At 42.2% G+C, this 20,315-nt stretch overlaps 1 protein-coding gene across 1 annotated transcript in view; it reads left to right on the forward strand.

The window, feature by feature from the left end:
• The window catches only part of LOC106566883 (adherens junction-associated protein 1), a 96,723-nt gene that overhangs the window by 58,758 nt on the left and 17,650 nt on the right, over positions 1 to 20,315 (forward strand). The window contains exons 3-4 of the mRNA XM_014135425.3: positions 16,554 to 16,641; positions 16,792 to 17,034. Of these exons, the coding sequence (XP_013990900.1) occupies positions 16,554 to 16,641; positions 16,792 to 17,034 (331 nt within the window). The remainder of the gene's footprint in view (positions 1 to 16,553; positions 16,642 to 16,791; positions 17,035 to 20,315) is intronic.

Raw genomic sequence — 20,315 nt, forward strand, 5'->3', positions numbered from 1 at the left:
CCTTACTGAAGAGCTCAGTGACTTTCAACGTGGCACTGTCATAGGATCAGTCGTGAAGAGGGCACAACAACGCCTATTCCCCCTCAGGAGACTGAAAAGATTTGGCATGGGTCCTCAGATCCTCAAAAGGTTCTACAGCTGCACCATCGAGAGCATCCTGACTAGTTGCATCACTGCCTGGTATGGCAACTGCTCGGCCTCCGACCGCAAGAGGGTAGTGCATACGGCCCAGTACATCATTGGGGCCAATCTTCCTGCCATCCAGGACCTCTATACCAGGTGGTATCAGAGGAAGGCCCTAAACATTTTCAGACTCCAGCCACCCTAGTCATGGACTGTTCTCTCTGCTACTGTACAGCAAGCAGTACCGGAGCGCCAAGTCTATAGTAGGTCCAAAAGGCTTCTTAACAGTTTCTACCCCCAAGCCATAAGACTCCTGAACAGCTAATCAAAGGGCTACCCAGACCCCTCTTTTACGCTGCTGCTACTCTCTGTTTATTATCTGTGCATAGTCACTTTAACTCTACCTACATGTACATATTACCTCAATTACCTCAACTAACCGGTGCACCCACACATTGACTCTTTACCGGTACCCCCTGTATATAGCCTTGCTATTGTTATTTTACTGCTGCTGTTTAATTATTCATAACTTTTATTTTCCATTTTTACTTATCTATTTTTTACTTAACACTTTTTGTTGTTGGCTTGTAAGTAAGTATTTCAGGTCTACACCTGTTGTACTCGGCGCATGTGACAATTAAATTTGATTTGATTTTGATTTTATCAGGAGCTTCATGAAATGGGTTTCCATGGCCGAGCAGCCGCACACAAGCCTAAGATCACTATGCACAATGCCAAGCATTGCCTGGAGTGGTGTAGAGCTCACCTCCATTGGACTCTGGAGCAGTGGAAACGCGTTCTCTGGAGTGATGAATCACGCTTCACCTTCTGGCAGTCTGACGGACGAATCTGGGTTTGGCAGATGCCAGGAGAACGCTACTTGCCCCCAATGTATAGTGCCAACTGTAGAGTTTGGTGGAGGAGGAATAATGGTCTGAGGCTGTTTTTCATGGTTCAGGCTCCTTAGTTCCAGTGAAGGGAAATCGTAACGCTACAGCATACAAAGACATTCTAGATGAGTCTGTGCTTCCAACTTTGTGGCAACAGTTTGGGGAAGACCCTTTCCTGTTTCCGCATGACAATACCCACATGCACAAAGCGAGGTCCATACAGAAATGGTCTGTTGAGATCGGTGTGGAAGAACTTAACTGGCCTGCACAGAGCCCTGACCTCAACTCCACTGAACACCTTTGGGATGAATTGTAACTCCAACTGCGAGCCAGGCTTAATCGCCCAACATCAGTGTCCTACCTCACTAATGCTCTTGTGGCTGAATGGAAACAAGTCCCTGCAGAAATGTTCCAACATCAAGTGGAAGGCTGATATAGCAGCAAAGGGGGGACCAACTCCATAATAATGCCCATGATTTTGGAATGGGATGTTCGACGAGCATGTAGTTTTGGTCATGTAGTATATACATATAACATATATTTGATTTGGTATGTCATAGAATAATGAATACCATCATGATTCAAGTAGGTGCCAGTATAATAACCTCTCCCTCAACGTCAACAAAATGAAGGAGCTGATCGTGGACTACAGGAGACAGTAGAGGGAGCATGCCCCCATCCACATCGACAGGACCTCAGTAGAATGTGTGAAAAGCTTCAAGTTCAGCGTGCACATCACTGACAATGTCTTCAACCTCAGGAGGCTGAAGAACTTCTACTTGGACCCTAAAACCCCCACAAACTTCTTAAGATGCACCAATGAAGCATCCTGTTTGGCCTTATCACCACCTGGTACGGCAACTGCACTGTCCGCAACCGCAAGGCTATCCAGAGGGTGGTGCGGTCAGGTCAACGCATCACCGTAGGCACACTGCCTGGCAGGAATTTGAAGCTTTTCACCCTCTCCACTGCGGCCCCGACGGTGAGGGATGCTCCCTCTGCTGTCTCCTGAAGTCCACGATCAGCTCCTTCGTTTTGTTGACGTTGAGGGAGAGGTTATTTTCCTGACACCACTCCCCAAGGGCCCCCATCTCCTCCCTGTAGGCTGTCTCATTGTTTTTGGTAATCAGGCCTACCACTGTTGTGACATCTGCAAACTTGATGATTGAGTTAGAGACGTGCGTGGCCATGCAGTCATGGGTGAACAGGGAGTACAGGAAGGGGCTGAGCACGCAGCCTTGTGGGGCCCCTGTGTTGAGGATCATCGTAGTGGAGGTGTTGCCTACCTTTACCACCTGGGGTCGACCCATCAGGAAGTCCAGGACCGAGAATAGTGACAAACAAAAAACATCCAGTCAGCAGCAGTCCTGTGGGCAAAAACAGCTTGTTGATGAGAGGTTGATGGAGAATGACAAGAATTGTGCAAGTTAGCAGGCAGGCCATAAACAGGCAAATAATGGCTAAGTACAACAGTGGTGTGCAAAACGGCATCTCGGAATGCACAACTCGTCGATCCTTGTTACGGATTGGCTATTGCAACAGACGACCATACCAGGTTCCACTCTTATCGGCTAAAACAAGATGAAAGCAACTCCAGTGGGCACGCAATCACCAACACTGGACAATTGAGGGGTGGAAAAACATTGCCTGGGATGATGAATCCCAGTTCCTTTTGTGTCATGCTGATGGCAGAGTCAGGATTTGGCGTAAACAGCATGAGTCCATCCTGCCTGATGTCAACGGTGGTGGTGGTGTTGGAAGGGTGTGGGGAAATTTTTCCTGGAACGTGTTAGGTCTCTCGATACCAATTAAGCAACATTTCCATGCACAAAGAATTCAGGCTATTCTGGGGGCAAAGTGGGGTTTGATCCGGTACTAGATGGGTGTACGTCATAAACTAAGTGTGTACCCATTGCTTATTGAAGAATATAAATTAGAAATGCCTCATGGGCTTACTTCAACTGTCTTACCCCATCACAACCCAAAATATAAGCTTGTTTTATGCCAATATTTGTTAAAACCTGTTATGGCTTGAATCCCGTTAGCGGGATTGATATGACGACAGCCAGTGAAAGTGCACGGCGGCAAATTCAAAACAACAAAAATCTCATAATTACAATTTCTCAAACATACAAGAATTATACACCATTTTAAAGATAAGATTCTCCTTAATCTAACCACAGTGTCCGATTTCAAAAAGGCTTTACTGCGAAAGCAAAACATTAGATTATGTTAGGACAGCACCAAAACAAGAAAAATCACACAGCCATTTTCCAAGCAAGCAGAGGCATCACAAAAACCAGAAAGTCAGCTAAAATCAATTACTAACCTTTGATGATATTCATCAGATGACACTCCCAGGACTCAATGTTACAAAATACATGTATGTTTTGTTCGATAAAGTTGATATTTATATCCATAAACCCGATTTTACATTGGCGCGTGATGTTCAGAAAATGTATTCCCACCAAAACCGCCGGTGAATGAGCACATCAATTTACAAAAATACTCATCATAAACGTTGATTAAATTTACAACAGTTTTTGAAAGAATAATAGATATACTACTCCTTAATGCTACCGCTGTGTCAGATTTTAAAATAGCTTTTCGGCGAAAGCACATTTGTCAATATTCTGAGTACAGAGCTCAACCATCAAAACAAGCTATACAGATACCAGCAAAGTTCTGGAGTCAACTAAACTCAGAATTAGTATTATAAATATTCCCTTACCTTTGCTGATCTTGGTCGGAATGCACTACCAGGACTCCTACTTCCACAAGAAATGTTATTTTTGTTCGAAATACTCCATATTTATGTCCAAATACCTCCGTTTTGTTCGTGCGTACAGATCACTATCCAAAGGCATATCGCGTGTGCGTAAAATAAGAGACAAAAAGTCAAATAGTTCCATTACCGTTCGTAGAAACATGTCAAACGATGTTTACAATCCATCCTTAGGTCTTTTTAAAATAAAACGTAGATAATATTCCAACCGGACAATAGCGTATTCATTACAGAAGAAAAAGAATGAGTGGCGTGCCAGTGTGAATGCGCAGTAAACAACTCACTGCTCCCAGGCAGTCCACTGATAGACTGAGCTCCTATTCTCTGCCCAGTAACAGGAGATGCATGAAAGACGTTTCTAAAGGCTGTTGACAGCCAATGGAAGCCTTAGGAAGTGCAAAATGACCCCACACACACTGTAGTTTGAACAGGGATTAGATAGAAGAACTACAAATCACTTCCTGGTTGGATTTTTTCTCAGGTTTTTGCCTGCCATATGAGTTCTGTTATATTCACAGACATCATTCAAACAGTTTTAGAAACATCAGAGTGTTTTCTATCCAAATCTACTAATACTATGCATATCTTAGTTTCTGGGAGTGAGTAGGAGGCAGTTTACTCTGGGCACGTCAGTCATCCATGCGACTCAATACTGCCACCATCAATAAGAAGTTAACAATGTAAACGTAAACAACCACCGTATAGCCTCAAAACATGCTTAAAACTATCATTTTGATATCATGGGGGGTCAGTCCTTATATCCAGAGCTCTATCAGTGAATTTGAGAGTGGTTACATTTGTCCAGGCCCATCACTCTGTTTTTTCCAAAACAGTGGCGGGATTATGCTTTGTTATTGTTAGAACTGCAGTTTGCTCACTTAAAGAGGAAGTTCCATATTATATTTTATATACGTTTTACCTTATTTTCAACTTAATATTGTGTTTATGTTCAATCCAGACAGTTTTTAAGCTTGTTAGCTGGTTATGTTGCTAGCATAATTTGGAGCATTTAGCAGTGCAAGTGGAAACGATTGATATCAGCTATCAGTGCATTCAAAAGAATGGTGAAAAATATGTGGAGGAAGAGGCATAAGCCCATCCTTATACAAATTATTTTGAATGCACTGCACATGCATCACAAATCAATATGTCATCTCCCATAAACATTGAAGATTTCAAATAAGTGTGACGCTATGTAAATTCACATCCACACTCGAGAAACGCACTGTGGTCATAATTCATTGTGACTCAGAGAGTTAAGACAGAGCCACCAGGGGTGGTTAGCACACAAGTAGCATGACGTGGAAGACAATACCATACAGTACAGTTAGGATGGTGTGCTGTAGATCATTATGCTTTGGTCCTCTGCCCCACCATGTGAAGCAGCTGCAGAGCCTCCTGATGCTGGCTGATTGTTCCTGATGATATTGTGCTAACTCCGCTCTGCTCTCTCCAAACCGCACAGATGGAGCTGTCAGCTTCATTATGGATACGAGATGATTAAAACTACCGTCCATCTTGCTGGCTGATCGCTCAGGTCTTGTTATTGCATTCCGAAGTTAGGTTAAACAAGGCAGTGGAGTCAATATGTAAATGTGAAATCCTGCCAAAAATGTGATGGACGCATCAGAAATGTATAGAACCTGCTGCTAATTTGGGTTTTGTTATCACATTCTGAAGAGACGAGGTTAAACGAACAGTAAATAAGTAAGGGTAGAATCCAGCCAAAGCAAAGTGAACACATATAAAATGTATGTTAAGTGCTCAAGTGCTTCAGTTTTATATCTATATTTAAATAGGTGTGCAAATGTGGCAAATGTCACGCCACTAATGCTACATTGTGACGTCGGTGAGACTTGTAGAGGCGTAGGCTTCTGTAGAGAGAGGCCCTTCAGGCACAGATAGAAAGAGTGAGAGATAAGAGAGAGAGAAAATGAGAGAGAAACACTTTCCCCACTGGTTACCATGGCAATCTAATTATCTCGCCATTACTCTATATTGACTCTCAATAAACTGGGTAAAAATGAATCTTCTTCCCGAGCGTTAAATATGGACTTAAGTGCTGATGCCTGGTGACAGCCATGCACAGTCAATCCTCCTGATTTACAGAAACTCAGCCAAGAGGAGATGAAGAGTAGCCAGAATGAACAGATGCTGCTTTACTTTATGTTTCTAATGCTCAGCTCTTTCATGTCTTACATTTCCTCTGAGAAGAAAATGTGTACTACTGGCAAGCGACCATTTTAAAAAGCTAGCAAATTTCTCCTTTACCCACTGTTGACAAGAAATATTTTAATTTTTTAGATTGTAATTTCTAACAGCAAGTATTCACTGTGTCCGTCATTAGTTTTTTTACCACAAATTCAGACAGTGTGAAGAAACATCAATATCAAGCCAGATAATTGAGTGGATAGTATATGTGAGGTATTTCGTTTGAATACATCCAACCCATAGAACTCTCTCTCTCTTCTAAAGTCCCACTTACTGGTGGCAATCCACTTTCTATTAATTTATTTTATTTATTTTTATTTATTTCACCTTTATTTAACCAGGTAGGCCAGTTGAGAACAAGTTCTCATTTACAACTGCGACATGGCCAAGATAAAGCAAAGCAGTGCGACACAAACAACAACACAGAGTTACACATGGAATAAACAAATGACACAATAGAAAAAAATCTATATACAGTGTATGCAAATGAGGTAAGATTAGGGAGGTAAGGCAATAAATAGGCCGTAGTGGCAAAGTAATTACAATTTAGCAATTAACACTGGAGTGATAGGTGTGCAGAAGATGAATGTGCAAGTCGAGATACTGGGGTGCAAAGGAGCAAAAAAAACGAAAAAACAATATGGGGATGAGGTAGTTGGATAGGATTTACAGATGTGCAATGATCTGTGAGCTGAGGCAGATATGAGTCTCCAGCTTCAGTGATTTTTGCAATTCGTTCCAGTCATTGGCAGCAGAGAACTGGAAGGAAAGGTGGCCAAAGGAGGAATTGGCTTTGGGGGTGACCAGTGATATATACCTGCTGGAGCGTGTGCTACGGGTGGGTGCTGCTATGGTGACCAGTGAGCTGAGATAAGGCGGGGCTTTACCTAGCAAAGACTTATAGATGACCTGGAGCCAGTGGGTTTGGTGACGAATATGAAGCGAGGGCCAGCCAACGAGAGCATACAGGTTGCGGTGGTGGGTAGTATATGGGGCTTTGGTGACAAAACGGATGGCATTGTGATAGACTGCATCAAATTTGCTGAGTAGTGTTGGAGGCTATTTTGTAAATGGCATCACCGAAGTCAAGGATCGGAAGAATAGTCAGTTTTACGAGGGTATGTTTGGCAGCATGAGTGAAGGATGCTTTGTTGTGAAATAGGAAGCCGATTCTAGATTTAACTTTGGATTGGAGATGCTTGATGTGAGTCTGGAAGGAGAGTTTACAGTCTAACCAGACACCTAGGTATTTGTAGTTGTCCACATATTCTAAGTCAGAACCGTCTAGAGTAGAGATGCTTGACGGGTGGGCAGGTGCGGGCAGCGATCGGTTGAAGAGCATGCATTTAGTTTGACTTGCATTTAAGAGCAGTTGGAGGCCACAGAAGGAGAGTTGTATGGCATTGAAGCTCGTCTGCAGGTTAGTTAACACAGTGTCAAAAGAAGGGCCAGAGGTATACAGAATGGTGTCGTTTGCGTAGAGGTGGATCAGAGAATCACCAGCAGCAAGAGCGACATCATTGATGTATACAGAGAAAAGAGTCGGCCCAAGAATTGAACCCTGTGGCACCCCCATAGAGACTGCCAGCGGTCCGGACAACAGGCCCTCCGATTTGACACACTGAACTCTGTCTGAGAAGTAGTTGGTGAACCAGGCGAGGCAGTCATTTGAGAAACCAAGGCTGTTGAGTCTGCCGATAAGAATGTGGTGATTGACAGAGTCGAAAGCCTTGGCCAGATCGATGAATACAGCTGCACAGTATTGTCTCTTATTGATGGCGGTTATGATATCGTTTAGGACCTTGAGCGTGGCTGAAGTGCACCCATGACCAGCTCGGAAACCAGATTGCATAGCGGAGAAGGTACGGTGGGATTCGAAATGGTCGGTGATCTGTTTGTTAACTTGGCTTTCGAAGACCTTAGAAAGGCAGCGTAGGATAGATATAGGTCTGTAACAGTTTGAAGAGGGGGATTACCGCGGCAGCTTTCCAATCTTTGGGGATCTCAGACTATACGAAAGACAGGTTGAACAGGCTAGTAATAGGGTTGCAACAATTGCTGAGGATAATTTTAGAAAGAGAGGGTCCAGATTGTCTAACCCAGCTGATATGTAAGGGTCCAGATTTTGCAACTCTTTCAGAACATCAGCTATCTGGATTTAGGTGAAGGAGAAATGGGGAGGCTTGGGCATGTTGCTGTGGGAGGTACAGGGCTGTTGACCGGGGTAGGGGTAGCCAGGTGGGTAGCCAGGTGGAAAGCATGGCCAGCCGTAGAAAAATGGTTTTTGAAATTATCGTAGATTTATCGGTGGTGACAGTGTTTCCTAGCCTCAGTGTAGTTAACTGGAAGATGAGCAGGCCAGTCTTTTATAGCTAAATTTCCCCAAATAAAGTACAAGCATGAAGGACAACTGCATTTCCTGGTCAGTAAAAAAAGTTGCGGAATCCGACCACCTCTCCTCTCCTGTCAAAGTTTGCTATCAGGAGTGATTGAATTATGCAGTGTTGCCTTTGACATTGGGAGAAAAGGAGTTTGGAATAATTGGCTCTGATCTTTCTCTATCTCTCTCTGTCGCTCTCTTTCTCTCCACTTTCTCTCTTCAAAAGCATCCTCTCTTCTTTTGTAAGTGTTTTAGATTGCTCGGTGACTCAGTGGAAATCAGGCCAGATTGACAATTTGACATCAGTGTTAATTGGCCATTGCGAGCCATCAGCAGGCTTCGATAGAAGGTTTACCCCGCCACATCCCTCAAGTACCACGTATGGGAGGATGGATTGGAGAGGGGTCAAGGAGGAGAACAGAGGGGATAGGTGGGTTCTACTACATGTCACCCCTCACACTCTCCAGGAAGTTTAATGCATTATAAATGAGAGGCAGATTCCGGATATTTGTAGTGGGTGGGTGGGAGGGAGTGCGTTGGCTGGCTCGCTCTCCACAACGGCGCCATTTACATTTTTCATGAGCTTTTAAGCTGCTAGCGGATGCAGCCGTATGGCGGCATTAGTCCTTAACTATGCCTTAACTATGCCTTCGTTATTGAAGCAATTTTGGGAGGACAAACCGCTCGAAGGCGGTCTGTGTACAAATGGTATTATAACAGTATCAAATCGATGCCCAAAAGCAATTCAAATAGCCAGGCTGTAAAATTGACAGGCTCTGCCATCGGGAACACAGATGTGAGAGAGGGTAAACAGCTGTAATGTGAAGCCAATGTTCAGTTATTGAGGAGCATCATAGAGAATGATAGAGGCCTTTAGTGGCCTTAAAAGCCATTGTAACATGGGCCACGCCAATGAGGGCTTCCACTATTTTAATGTAGTCAACTGACAGAGTCGTGTTCAACCGGGTCATCAGGAGGGATCAGCCAATCGTGAAGAAGAAAATTGACTACTTCAAAATGGAAATTGCCTGAATAGCACTACATACTGTATGCTGTCACAGATGCTATAATGGCACAGAGACAAAGATGAGTCCTCTCTTTCTCTATGGAGAGCACAGAGTGGATGGTTTCTTTACTAAATACACTGTTTGCTCCTGGTACCATTGACTTAACAGGCAAGAGTTTTCAGCTCAATATCAGTGTCCGTTTCGTTATCGAGGTTGGCTAGAGTATGGTTCTTATTTTGGCCAGCTAAGCAGCCTGGACTCAGGGGTAGACGTAACATAGTAAATGTAAATCCAGCCCACTTCAATCAGTATATGTTATGTTTCGTATAGTATGTATTAATTTGTGGATGTCCATCATCCGTTTTATACAAATTGTATAATATGTTACTAATTGCAATTTGTTGTGGCTAACACTGGCTAGGTGGCTAACGCTAACGTTAGCTAGGCTAGGGTTAAGGTTAGGGTTAGGAGTTAGGTTAAAAGGTTAAGGTTAGGGTAAGTGTTTCCTACAATGCTAAGTAGTTGCAAAGTATCTCAAAAGTAATAAGTAGTTGCTAAAGTTGTCCATGATGAGATTCGAACACCAAACCTTTGGGTTGCTAGACATTCACGTTATATGCCCACACATGCATCCATCCATCCATCCAACCCGACCAAACACCCTACTTTCATTTTTGCATTAAGTAACCTTCTGTCTTATGTAACCATACCAAACATAACATATCATATTCAGATTTACATTTACTATGCTATGTCTAGTCTATGAGACCAGGCTGAGTTAAGAGCTATAGTGTTGCTAGCTTTTTATCAACTGGCTGTGGTGTTTTGCCACAGGTATACACTACCGTTCAAAAGTTTGGGGTCACTTAGAAATGTCCTTGTTTTTTAAAGAAAAACTATTTTTTTGTCCATTAAAATAACATACAATTGATCAGAAATACAGTGTAGACATTGTTAATGTTGTAATTGACTATTGTAGCTGGAAACTATTGTAGCTGATTTTTTATGGAATATCTACATAGGCGTACAGAGGCCCATTATCAGCAACCATCACTCCTGTGTTCCAATGGCACGTTTTGTTAGCTAATCCAAGTTTATCATTTTAAAAGGCTAATTGATCATTAGAAAACCCTTTTGCAATTATGTTAGCACAGCTGAAAACTTTTCTTCTGATTAAAGAAGCAATAAAACGGACCTTCTTTAGACTAGTTGAGTATCTGGAGCATCAGCATTTGTGGGTTCGATTACAGGCTCAAAATGGCCAGAAACAATTAACTTTCTTCTGAAACTCTTCAGTCTATTCTTGTTCTGAGAAATGAAGGCTATTCCATGTGAGAAATTGCCAAGAAACTGAAGATCTCATACAGCGCTGTGTACTACTCCCTTCACAGAACAACGCAAACTGACCCTAACCAGAATAGAAAGAGGAGTGGGAGGCCCCGGTGCACAACTGAGCAAGAGGACAAGTACATTAGAGTGTCTAGTTTGAGAAACAGATGCCTCCCAAGTCCTCAACTGGCAGCTTCATTAAATAGTACCCGCAAAACACCAGTCTCAATGTCAACAGTGAAGAGGTGACTCCGGGATGCTGGCCTTGGTTGTATCCACTACTATTTAATGAACTGGATGTGCATAGACATAGGTATATATTTATGTTATGCTGGATGTGTTTGATAGAATATGATATCAGCAACAAACGTGGGCTGCACCAACTATTCTTTTAATAAAGGCAGGTAGCGGGGGGGATTTTATTAAAACACCATGCTTGTCAATGGCATGTTCATCAAACTGTCAAGACCACAAAGGTGAACACCTCATTTTGTTCTCTCTGGGAGCCTTGGTGTAGCTCTCTCTATCCCTCTCTCTCTTTTCTCCCCCTCTCTTGTCTGGCACTGATTTGTCCAAACAAAACCTAACCCAGCACCTCTAAAGCAAGGTGACTGCCAAAGGTGATTTTTAAGCCTCGCTGCCAGAGCACAATGAGTTTGAGCTAGCCGGGCCAAATATTTCTCCCTTCAGCTGGCAGGTCTGGACGGGAATAGAGAATAGTCTGGACTGACTCTCAGTTGTGTCAGTGGAGTCATTATCTGACTTGATCTTTTCTTCTTAATACACTGCCCTGAAATTAGGTCAAAATGAGACCTAAGACTGGGTTTGTATGGCCAGGGCTTCAGCCTGATATTGATTTGGTATAGAATTAAGCCGGAAATCTCTGTCAGAGAAGCCTTTCACGCTGACAAATGTAAAACGAAACAATTCTCTATGGATCAAGTTCAAGGGCAAGCTATATTATCCATGAACTTGGACAGCTGTTAATTTATTACTCCACACTTTCAACTTCAGCCTTGATGTCAGCCAGGAAGGGAGGGAGAGGAGCGAGCCGAGCGAGAGCGAGAAATGCAAATGCCAGATAAGTGAATGTGCCTTTGCTGCAGAGGGACTGTGATTGCAGCGAAGGAAAGAAGGCTTTCCTGAGCCAGCCAGAGATATCAGTCGTCCAAGGTTGACCTGGCTGCTTTGTGCCCTGCCCACAGAAGTTTGCTATCCAAGTGCATATGCACAATGATGGAGCTAGAGTAGCGCTAGCCTGCTAGCATTCACCATGAGCGCTGGCACGTCCGTGAGGAGTGGCAGCTCCTTTTGAGATATTCTGAAGACAAATTGGCCTGGATCAGCAGCCAATTGGCTGATGAGAGGGTCTGGACGTATGGGCCCATGAGGAAATTTTCATCATGAAGGGCTTTGCGTTGTAAATGACGTTCAATCCATTTTGAATTCTGTCTGTAAAATTACAAAATGTGGAATAAGTCAAGGGGTATGAATACTTTCTGAAGGCACTGTATATAAACCCTGGATTGCTGATGCTACGTATTGGCAGTTGAGAGGCTTTGTTGTTGTTGTGGGTACAGTAACATTAGAAATCTAACAAAATTATACTTTAAGGAAAATATTTTGTTAAAAAAAATTTGATATATATTTTTATGTTTTGCTCACATAATATAATTTAAATTATACATTAAGGTGTCTGTAATATAATACATATGGGGAAAAACGAATGTAGACATTGATAAATGCATTTCCATAGTTTCCAAAATATTTTTTTTAACAATTTAAATGTTTTACCAACTGAAGTACTCAAAGCGTCTTACATAGTAGGGAGAAACTCACCTCATCCACCACTAATGTGGGCCTTCTGGGTGATGCACGGCGACCATTTTTTGTGCCAGAACACTCACCACACATCAGCCATAAGGTGGAGGGATGTGGAGTGATATATGCCAATTAGGAATGAGGGGGATGATGAGGTGGCCAGGTTGGGAATTTAACTATGACACCAGGGTTAACACCCCTACGATAAGTGCCGTGCAATTTTTAATGACCACAGAGAGTCAGGACACCTGTTTAATATCCCCATCCGAAAGACGGCACCCTACGCAGGGAAATGTCTCTTTAGACCAGAGAGCCCCCTACTGGCCCTCTACACCACTTCCAGTAGCTTGACAAGTGACAAGCATTAGGGCTTTGAATTCACTAATAGGGAATCAGGAAAGTGTTAAGAAACTCAAAGGAAGTTCAAAGGTTCCCACCAGTTCAAGAGAAGTTATAAAAGAACTCTAATCGAACATGCGGGTGCCTGGCTTCGATTTAATATTTTAAAGTTCTGTTATTTAATAAAGAGAATAATGATATCTTTATCAATACCTAAAGTAAAACTCTCCACAGATATCTTCCTCTGACTTTGAGTTGATTGCCCTTGGGCAATTAGGGTGACCACATATAAAATACGCAAATGCAGGTCAACAGGATGATTTTACGGGACGTTTGCGGGACAGTGTAGCCTACATTAATAAACACATTTGGCAGCACCAAAGCACATTCTGCCTATTTGCACGCCCTGTTGAGTTTTGGCCACAGGATAATTTGTTCTGACTATTCAGCTAACCATCCTAAAATCTCATACGAAATGTTTTTTTTTGTGTGTGTGTAACAGTAACCACGTTTCCATCCAAGCATTCCATGCAGATTAATTACCTGACTCATGAAAATAGTCACGACCGGGCTAATGGAAACATGAAATGCCGCTACAATTTTATAAATGCAGACAGACAATTTGTTCCTACGACATAGTGGGATATTTTTGTATCTGTAAAATTAATTATGCGATAAATGTCGGTCGAAACGCCTTTATGCAGAAATATTGAAATAATAACCAACATATTGAAGTAAACTTGGAGTCATGCAATGAGATGTTGTGTGGTCCTCCCACTATGACTCGGGAAAGCATGCAGTTTATTATTGGGCCGGCAGGTAGCTTAGGGACAGCAGGTAGCCTAGGGGCGGCAGGTAGCCTAGGGGTGGCAGGTAGCCTAGTGGTTGCTAGATTGAATCCCCGAGCTGACAAGGTAAAAATCTGTTGTTCTGCCCCTGAACAAGGCAGTTAACCCACTGTTCCTAGGCTGTCATTGTAAATAAGAATTAGTTCTTAACTGACTTGCCTAGTTAAAAAAAAAAAAACGGTGCCCCTGCACATTGACTCTGTACCGGTACCCCCCTGTATATAGTCTCGCTATTGTTATTTTACAGCTGCTCTTTAATTACTTGTTACTTTTATTTCTTATTCTTATCTGTATTTTTTTTAAACTGCGTTGTTGGTTAGGGGCTCGTAAGTAAGCATTTCACTGCAAGGTCTACACCTGTTGTAGTGCATTTGACTAATTAAATTTGATGTGATTTGATGATCCTTTCCAATAAATTTCAAGAGTCTTATTCTGGTGACATGATGATCGATGCTTGACAAATAGAAATAATATCGCTCTTATCCATAATAATCTCATAATGTAGGTAGCCTACCTGCACTGTATCTGCGAGCTGTTGGCTAGAGCGCATGTGCCAAGACCAGAGTGGGCATGTTTGCTGTATAATTGTAACGTGCATCGTATAGAGGGGACCAAGGCGCGGCGTGTTGAGTGCTCATGACTAATCTTTAATGAAAACTAAAACACTTTTACAAAGAAACAAAACGACAGCAAACAGTTCCGTTAGGCAACAGACAACAAAACGGAAAACAACTACCCACAAAACCCAATAGAAAAACCCCAACTTAAATATGATCTCCAATTAGAGACAACGCGAACCAGCTGCCTCTAATTGGAGATCATCCCAAAACTCCAACATAGAAATAGAAAAACAAGAACTAAACATAGAAACAAAAAACATAGAATGCCCACCCATATCACACCCTGACCTAACTAAACAGAGAAAAAACATCTCTCTTAGGTCAGAGCGTGACAATAATGCAACAGTTTTTGTGACAAAACCATCAGTAGAGTTGAAAATGCGCTGGAAATCACTTAACTTGTATTTTTCATTTGGTACATGGGAATTTAATTTAATGGCAAAAGTTATTATTATGTGAACTATGTCATCACTAACTGCAACATTTCAGTGTGATGGAAACACATCTCTGGTGGAAATATTTGCATATTGTTTTATGCAGATTTTAGAATATTCGCATGAAAATCTGTCGCAAATTGGATGGAAATCTAGCTAGTAATGTTATACTATGCTATTATATTTGGTTATATTATGTAGAATACTCATTAATCATTGTGTGAACTTCCGAGACATTGATTCAGCTTTGATCTAACTTTACTAAACAAGCACCATTGGGAGAAGTGGTGGAGCCACCGACGCTCCGGCAGCACTACACCCCTGCAGTCTGTTGCACTGAATGAGCAAATGAAGCGCACCTAGCCTACTCTTTTACCTCTCGGAAAATTTGGTGATGCAGAAATGAGTGACCACGTGGCTGTTTAATGAAAAAGTTGCAGAAAATATGTTGAATGAGCAACTAATGAGCATGGAGAGCCTCACAAGTTTGACTAAATGACCTTATATCAGTCAGTCTAATACGGTTATTTACTTACTTTTTGTAAGTGGTAAGCCTAACTGTACTTTCCAAGTTTAGGTGGAATTTAGCTCGAAAGGATTTTATAAATACGATTAGTTGAAGATAGGCCTATGACAATGGCCTACGTCTCATCTTAGCACTGTGCAGAATATTAGATCTCAACAACGAGTGTTTAACATTACCAGTAGGTTAAGGCTACCACATCCATACACTGAGCAGGTGCGCAACATTCACTGGGTACAGGGGGGACATGTCCACATGTCCACATTCTGAAATTGCATTTTTTGTCCCCCCCAGTTTTATAATTGGAATGTGATACAAAACGAGGTAACGGTGTGCTTTAGGGCCCTGCAGACGCCTCCGAGCGGCCGGGTAGGATGTTTGGAGTGTTTATCCGGCTGATAAAAATATATAAAAATAATAATAATATGCCCCCCCACTTCTAAAACCAAAGTTGCAACCCCTGACACTGACTATACCAAACATTAGGAACACCTTCCTAATATTGAGTTGAACCCCCCAACCCCTTTTGCCCTCAGAGCAGCCTCAATTCATCGAAGCATGGACTCTACAAGGTTTCCAAAGTGTTCCACAGGGATGCTGGCCCATGTTGACTCCAATGCTTCCCACAGTTGTCAAGATGGCTGGATGTCCTTTGGGTGGTGGACCATTCTTGATACACATGGAAAACTGTTATGCGTGAAAAACCCAGCAGCATTGCAGTTCGTGACACAAACCATTGCACCTGGCACCTACTACCATACCCCGTTCAAAGGCACTTAAATCTTTTGTTTTGCCCATTCACCCTCTGAATGGCACACATACACAATCCATGTCTCAATTATTTCAAGACTTGAAAATACTTCTTTAACCTATCTCCTCCCCTTCATCGACACTGATTGAAGTGAATTTAACAAGTGACATCAAAAAGGGATAATAGCTTTCACCTGGATTCACCTGATCAGTCTAAATCATGGAAAGAACAGGTGTTCTTAATGTTTGGTATACTCAGTTTGTATCTTTTCGTAAGCGCAACATTTTCTAAATGAGTGGTGTTAACTGTCCCACACAATCCGGGACATGTGGTCACCCTAGGTGCAATGTGGAGCACATATCCTCATTCAAAAACATCTTTAAAATATCACTATATCATTTTCTATAACATGGCAAATCACCACCTGCCTTTAAAACAGTTCCCTTCGGAACTAAGCGTTTCTGTGTGTTTTGTGTCTTTGTCTCTTTGCAGGTCTGGCAGTTCACCAGATTATTACAATCACTGTGTCTCTCATTATGGTCATCGCAGCCTTGATAACTACACTTGTCCTTAAAAACTGGTAGGAAAGATTCCTTTACTTTGCAATTACTTCCCGTCACACAACACACCACATTTGAAATGGCAATGAAGCTTTTACCAGAGCCACTCATCCAGTGGTACAAGGTATGATTTTATGTTTGTTTTTTGTCTTTGGTACGTGTTTTTGTAGCTGTGCACAGTCGGGGAATGGCCGTCACAGTAGCCATCAGCGGAAGATCCACCAGCAGGAGGAGAGCTGTCAGAATCTGACCGACTTCACCCCCGCCCGCGTGCCCAGCAAGGTGGACATCTTCACCGCCTATAACGACAGCCTGCAGTGCTCGCACGAGTGTGTGCGCACCGCCGTGCCCGTCTACACGGACGAGATGATCCAGCAGACCCCTATATACAAGACCACCTACAATGGAAATAGGTATGTCGGCTTTAAATTGCTCTTGGCTCTAGGTTTCTGGGTCAGTTTGATTACTGTTTGTGTAAGTGATTCCCTCTCACTGTTGGGTTAGTTATGAGTTTTTCCTGGTAAAATCACATATTTGGGAAAAAGTCCTTGCCCTATCTTTGGGAAATGGTGTAAATCCCTCTTGTATGTTAAAACCAAGTATAGGGTTTATTTGTTATAAATAATTGGTATTAGATTTAAAAGGGGATCGAATTGCTCCTGAATTGTAATGCTGTTAATGCAAGTGAATAGATTGGTTTACTTTTAAGTTTAAGTTTTGACCAATAAGGTAGCTCTTAAGCTGTGGCCAATGGAGAGTTGACCTGGTTAACAGGAGGCCTGGGAAAGAAAGAGAGGGGTTGGAAAGAAAGAAAGATGGAGAGACATTATCAGTGCTGGTGAAGAAAAATGAGAAAGAAGACGATAAAAATAGAACAAACCCCATACCTACTGAGTTTTGAAGGGAAATACTTATTTTATTTTATAAGAGAGTATTATTATTTTGTTAAGAAAGACTTAGTAGCGACTGAAGCTACCGTCTCATCGTGGAGGTATTTGACAGCCTCGAGGTTAGCCTAGCAACGTGCGAGACCTGGAGAGAATTGCTTGTGGAAGATTAACGAGTTCATGTTTCCATGGGATATCTGTTGCTGCTAAGGAGTACTCTCTGCATTGATAGCTGTGCTTGCTGGGGATATTGTGAGGACACCTGCACCGAACTGCTATACTTCGCTGAGGAAATATCAATGAGTAGTGAGTAACTACAACGGTGGGGCGCTTCGGAACTTTATGTGTCACGTCCTGACCATTGAGTGCTCTTATTTTCTATGGTAGAGTAGGTCAGGGCGTGACTGGGGGGTTTATCTAGTTTATTTTTTCTATGTTGTGTTCTAGTTAATTGTTTCGATGTTGGGGTTTTTGTATTATTCCTAATTAGAGGCAGCTGGTCATCGTTGTCTCTAATTGGGGATCATATTTAAGTGGTTGTTTTTCCCACCTGTGTTTGTGGGAGATTATTTTGAGTTAGTGCATGTTGCACCTCTTTCGTCACGGTTTGTGTTTTGTTTATAGTTTGTTTGTTTGTTTGTTTGGCTAAGTTTCACAATCAAATAAAAGATGTGTAACGATATTCACGCTGCGCCTTGGTCCGTTCCTACACACTTTCGTGACATTATGTCTGTCGTAATTTTTGTTGAGCTCCAACGCGCGCCAACGGGTGCAAGTAATTTTGACATGGGTTGTGCAGAACTCATTGGGGTTTATTATTTATATTTATTTTGATGTGGTACATTGAACATGTGATAATACAGATCTTGAAATGTATATCTGTTGCATTGGTGGAGTCATTTACTGTTTCAGTTTCATTTAAATGCATGGGTAAGCATATCCTTATATAATAACAAAAATCGATAATCATTCTATCTGAAGTGAATACCCTAGTTGTCATCACGCTAGATAGTTTACAATAGGGATTCTTATTGGACATGTCCTTCTCAACTAATATCCCATGCTTTTGAGATATTCTAAGTAAGGTAATATCGTAAGAGTCGAATTCGAGCCTGGTGAGAGGGTTACATTTTTGGGGGCTCGTCTGGGATTGTTGTTATTGTTGGTGGATATTTTGAGAATGACCCTGGTGTTTTTTTTTGTTCACTGTTTTCACTGCTGACATCTAGACTAAGATTCTACACTGACTCACTATTTGAACATTTTGAATTGAATTTTTGGATTTCTTTCTGACATTGCTGTATAGGCATAAACCTACAACATGGATGTTGAAGAGATTGTTACCTGGTGTAGAGAGAAACAACTAGCTACTAATCGTGCATTTGTCCTTAGCAGTGTTACAGAGGATGTGTCTGAGGTTCTGCTGTGAACGTTGACTTATGTTAAGGTTTTAGGTAAAATTCGACTGCATGGTCGTTGTTCTTATTCAGCTGATTAAAAGCATTATTTTTTGGTACAGATATCAAACAACCTTAACAAAATAGCTGTCCCAAGTGTTGTTGGGATACCTGGAGAGTTGGGTCCCTGGCCTGTACATGTAGTTTCACAAGTCACATCTCCTGTTGAGAGAGAGGGTGAAGATTTTCAGGCGAAGCTATTATCCTTTCTAAGACATGAAGGGAAGACTGTAGCTGAGGTTAAAGGCCTAGTAAGTCCCTCTGGGGCTGACCTCAACACTGAACTGGTTACTGCCATAAGTTCACTGGTAGAGAAAGGCAACAATGTGCCATCTGAGACTCAGAGTTACTGTAAGCTGCGTATGTTCTCAGGTGTGAAACCCAGTATGACACATGGGCTGAGCAAACCACCCATTTTCTAGAGGAATGGCAGTGCACCGACAATGTGAAAAAACGGAGAATAATATAAAGTCTTAAAGGGCCTACTGCTGACATTGTGAGGTTATTCAAGACAGGAAACCCCCATGCTACAGCGATGGAATACATGAAGGCTCTAGAAACAGCATTTGGTACCACCGAAAGTGCACCTGATCTCATGGTAAGGTTCAGAAACACATTCCAGAGTGAGAGAGAAGCTTTCAGCTTATCTGTTGAGACTTGACAAATTTCTGCACACTGTGTATCGAAAAGAAGGCATTAAGCTGTTAGAGATTAATCGCACACGTATTGGCCAAGTAGTGAGAGGTGCATCCTTACATGACATGATTGCGCTTCGTATTCACATGACCTATAAGTTGCGTGAACCACCAACATTTACTGAGCTGCTGCAAGAAGTAAGGGAGGAAAAGGACATGATTCAAGACAGGAACACAACAAAGAGTGTTGTGAAGTCATCAGCTGTTGCTCCTGTTACTACAGTTAGCAAAGCAGCTAATACCGAGACAGAAGCGCTGAGAAAAGAGCTAAAAGGTTTAAAAACTGAAATGACGCGTCTCATGTCTGCTCACGTCACAGCAGCTCAATCTGACACACAAAGGTCAGATGTTGCCTTTAAAGGCAAAAAGAAGAGAGTAAATCCATCACAACAACAGAAACAAGCTGACAGCAAACCCAGTGTTCTGTTATAGATGTGGAGAAGATGGCCATTTCAAGTGAAACTGTGAAGGTGAAGAGAGCTTGAGGAAAGTCAACACACGCCTGGTCAAACAAAAGCGGTCTACAAAGGGACCCAGTAAAGGAGCGGCCTGACGTCCCGGTGAAGATATGTTCCACAAAGTGCCACAAGTATGAAGACATGAAAGACATGCTACCTACAGGTTTAGTTGGTCCAAGTTCTGTCGTTCCTGTGCA

This window comes from Salmo salar, chromosome 13 (genome assembly GCF_965601325.2).
Source record: "Salmo salar chromosome 13, fSalSal1, whole genome shotgun sequence".
In the NCBI taxonomy this organism is placed as follows: Eukaryota; Metazoa; Chordata; class Actinopteri; order Salmoniformes; family Salmonidae; genus Salmo; species Salmo salar.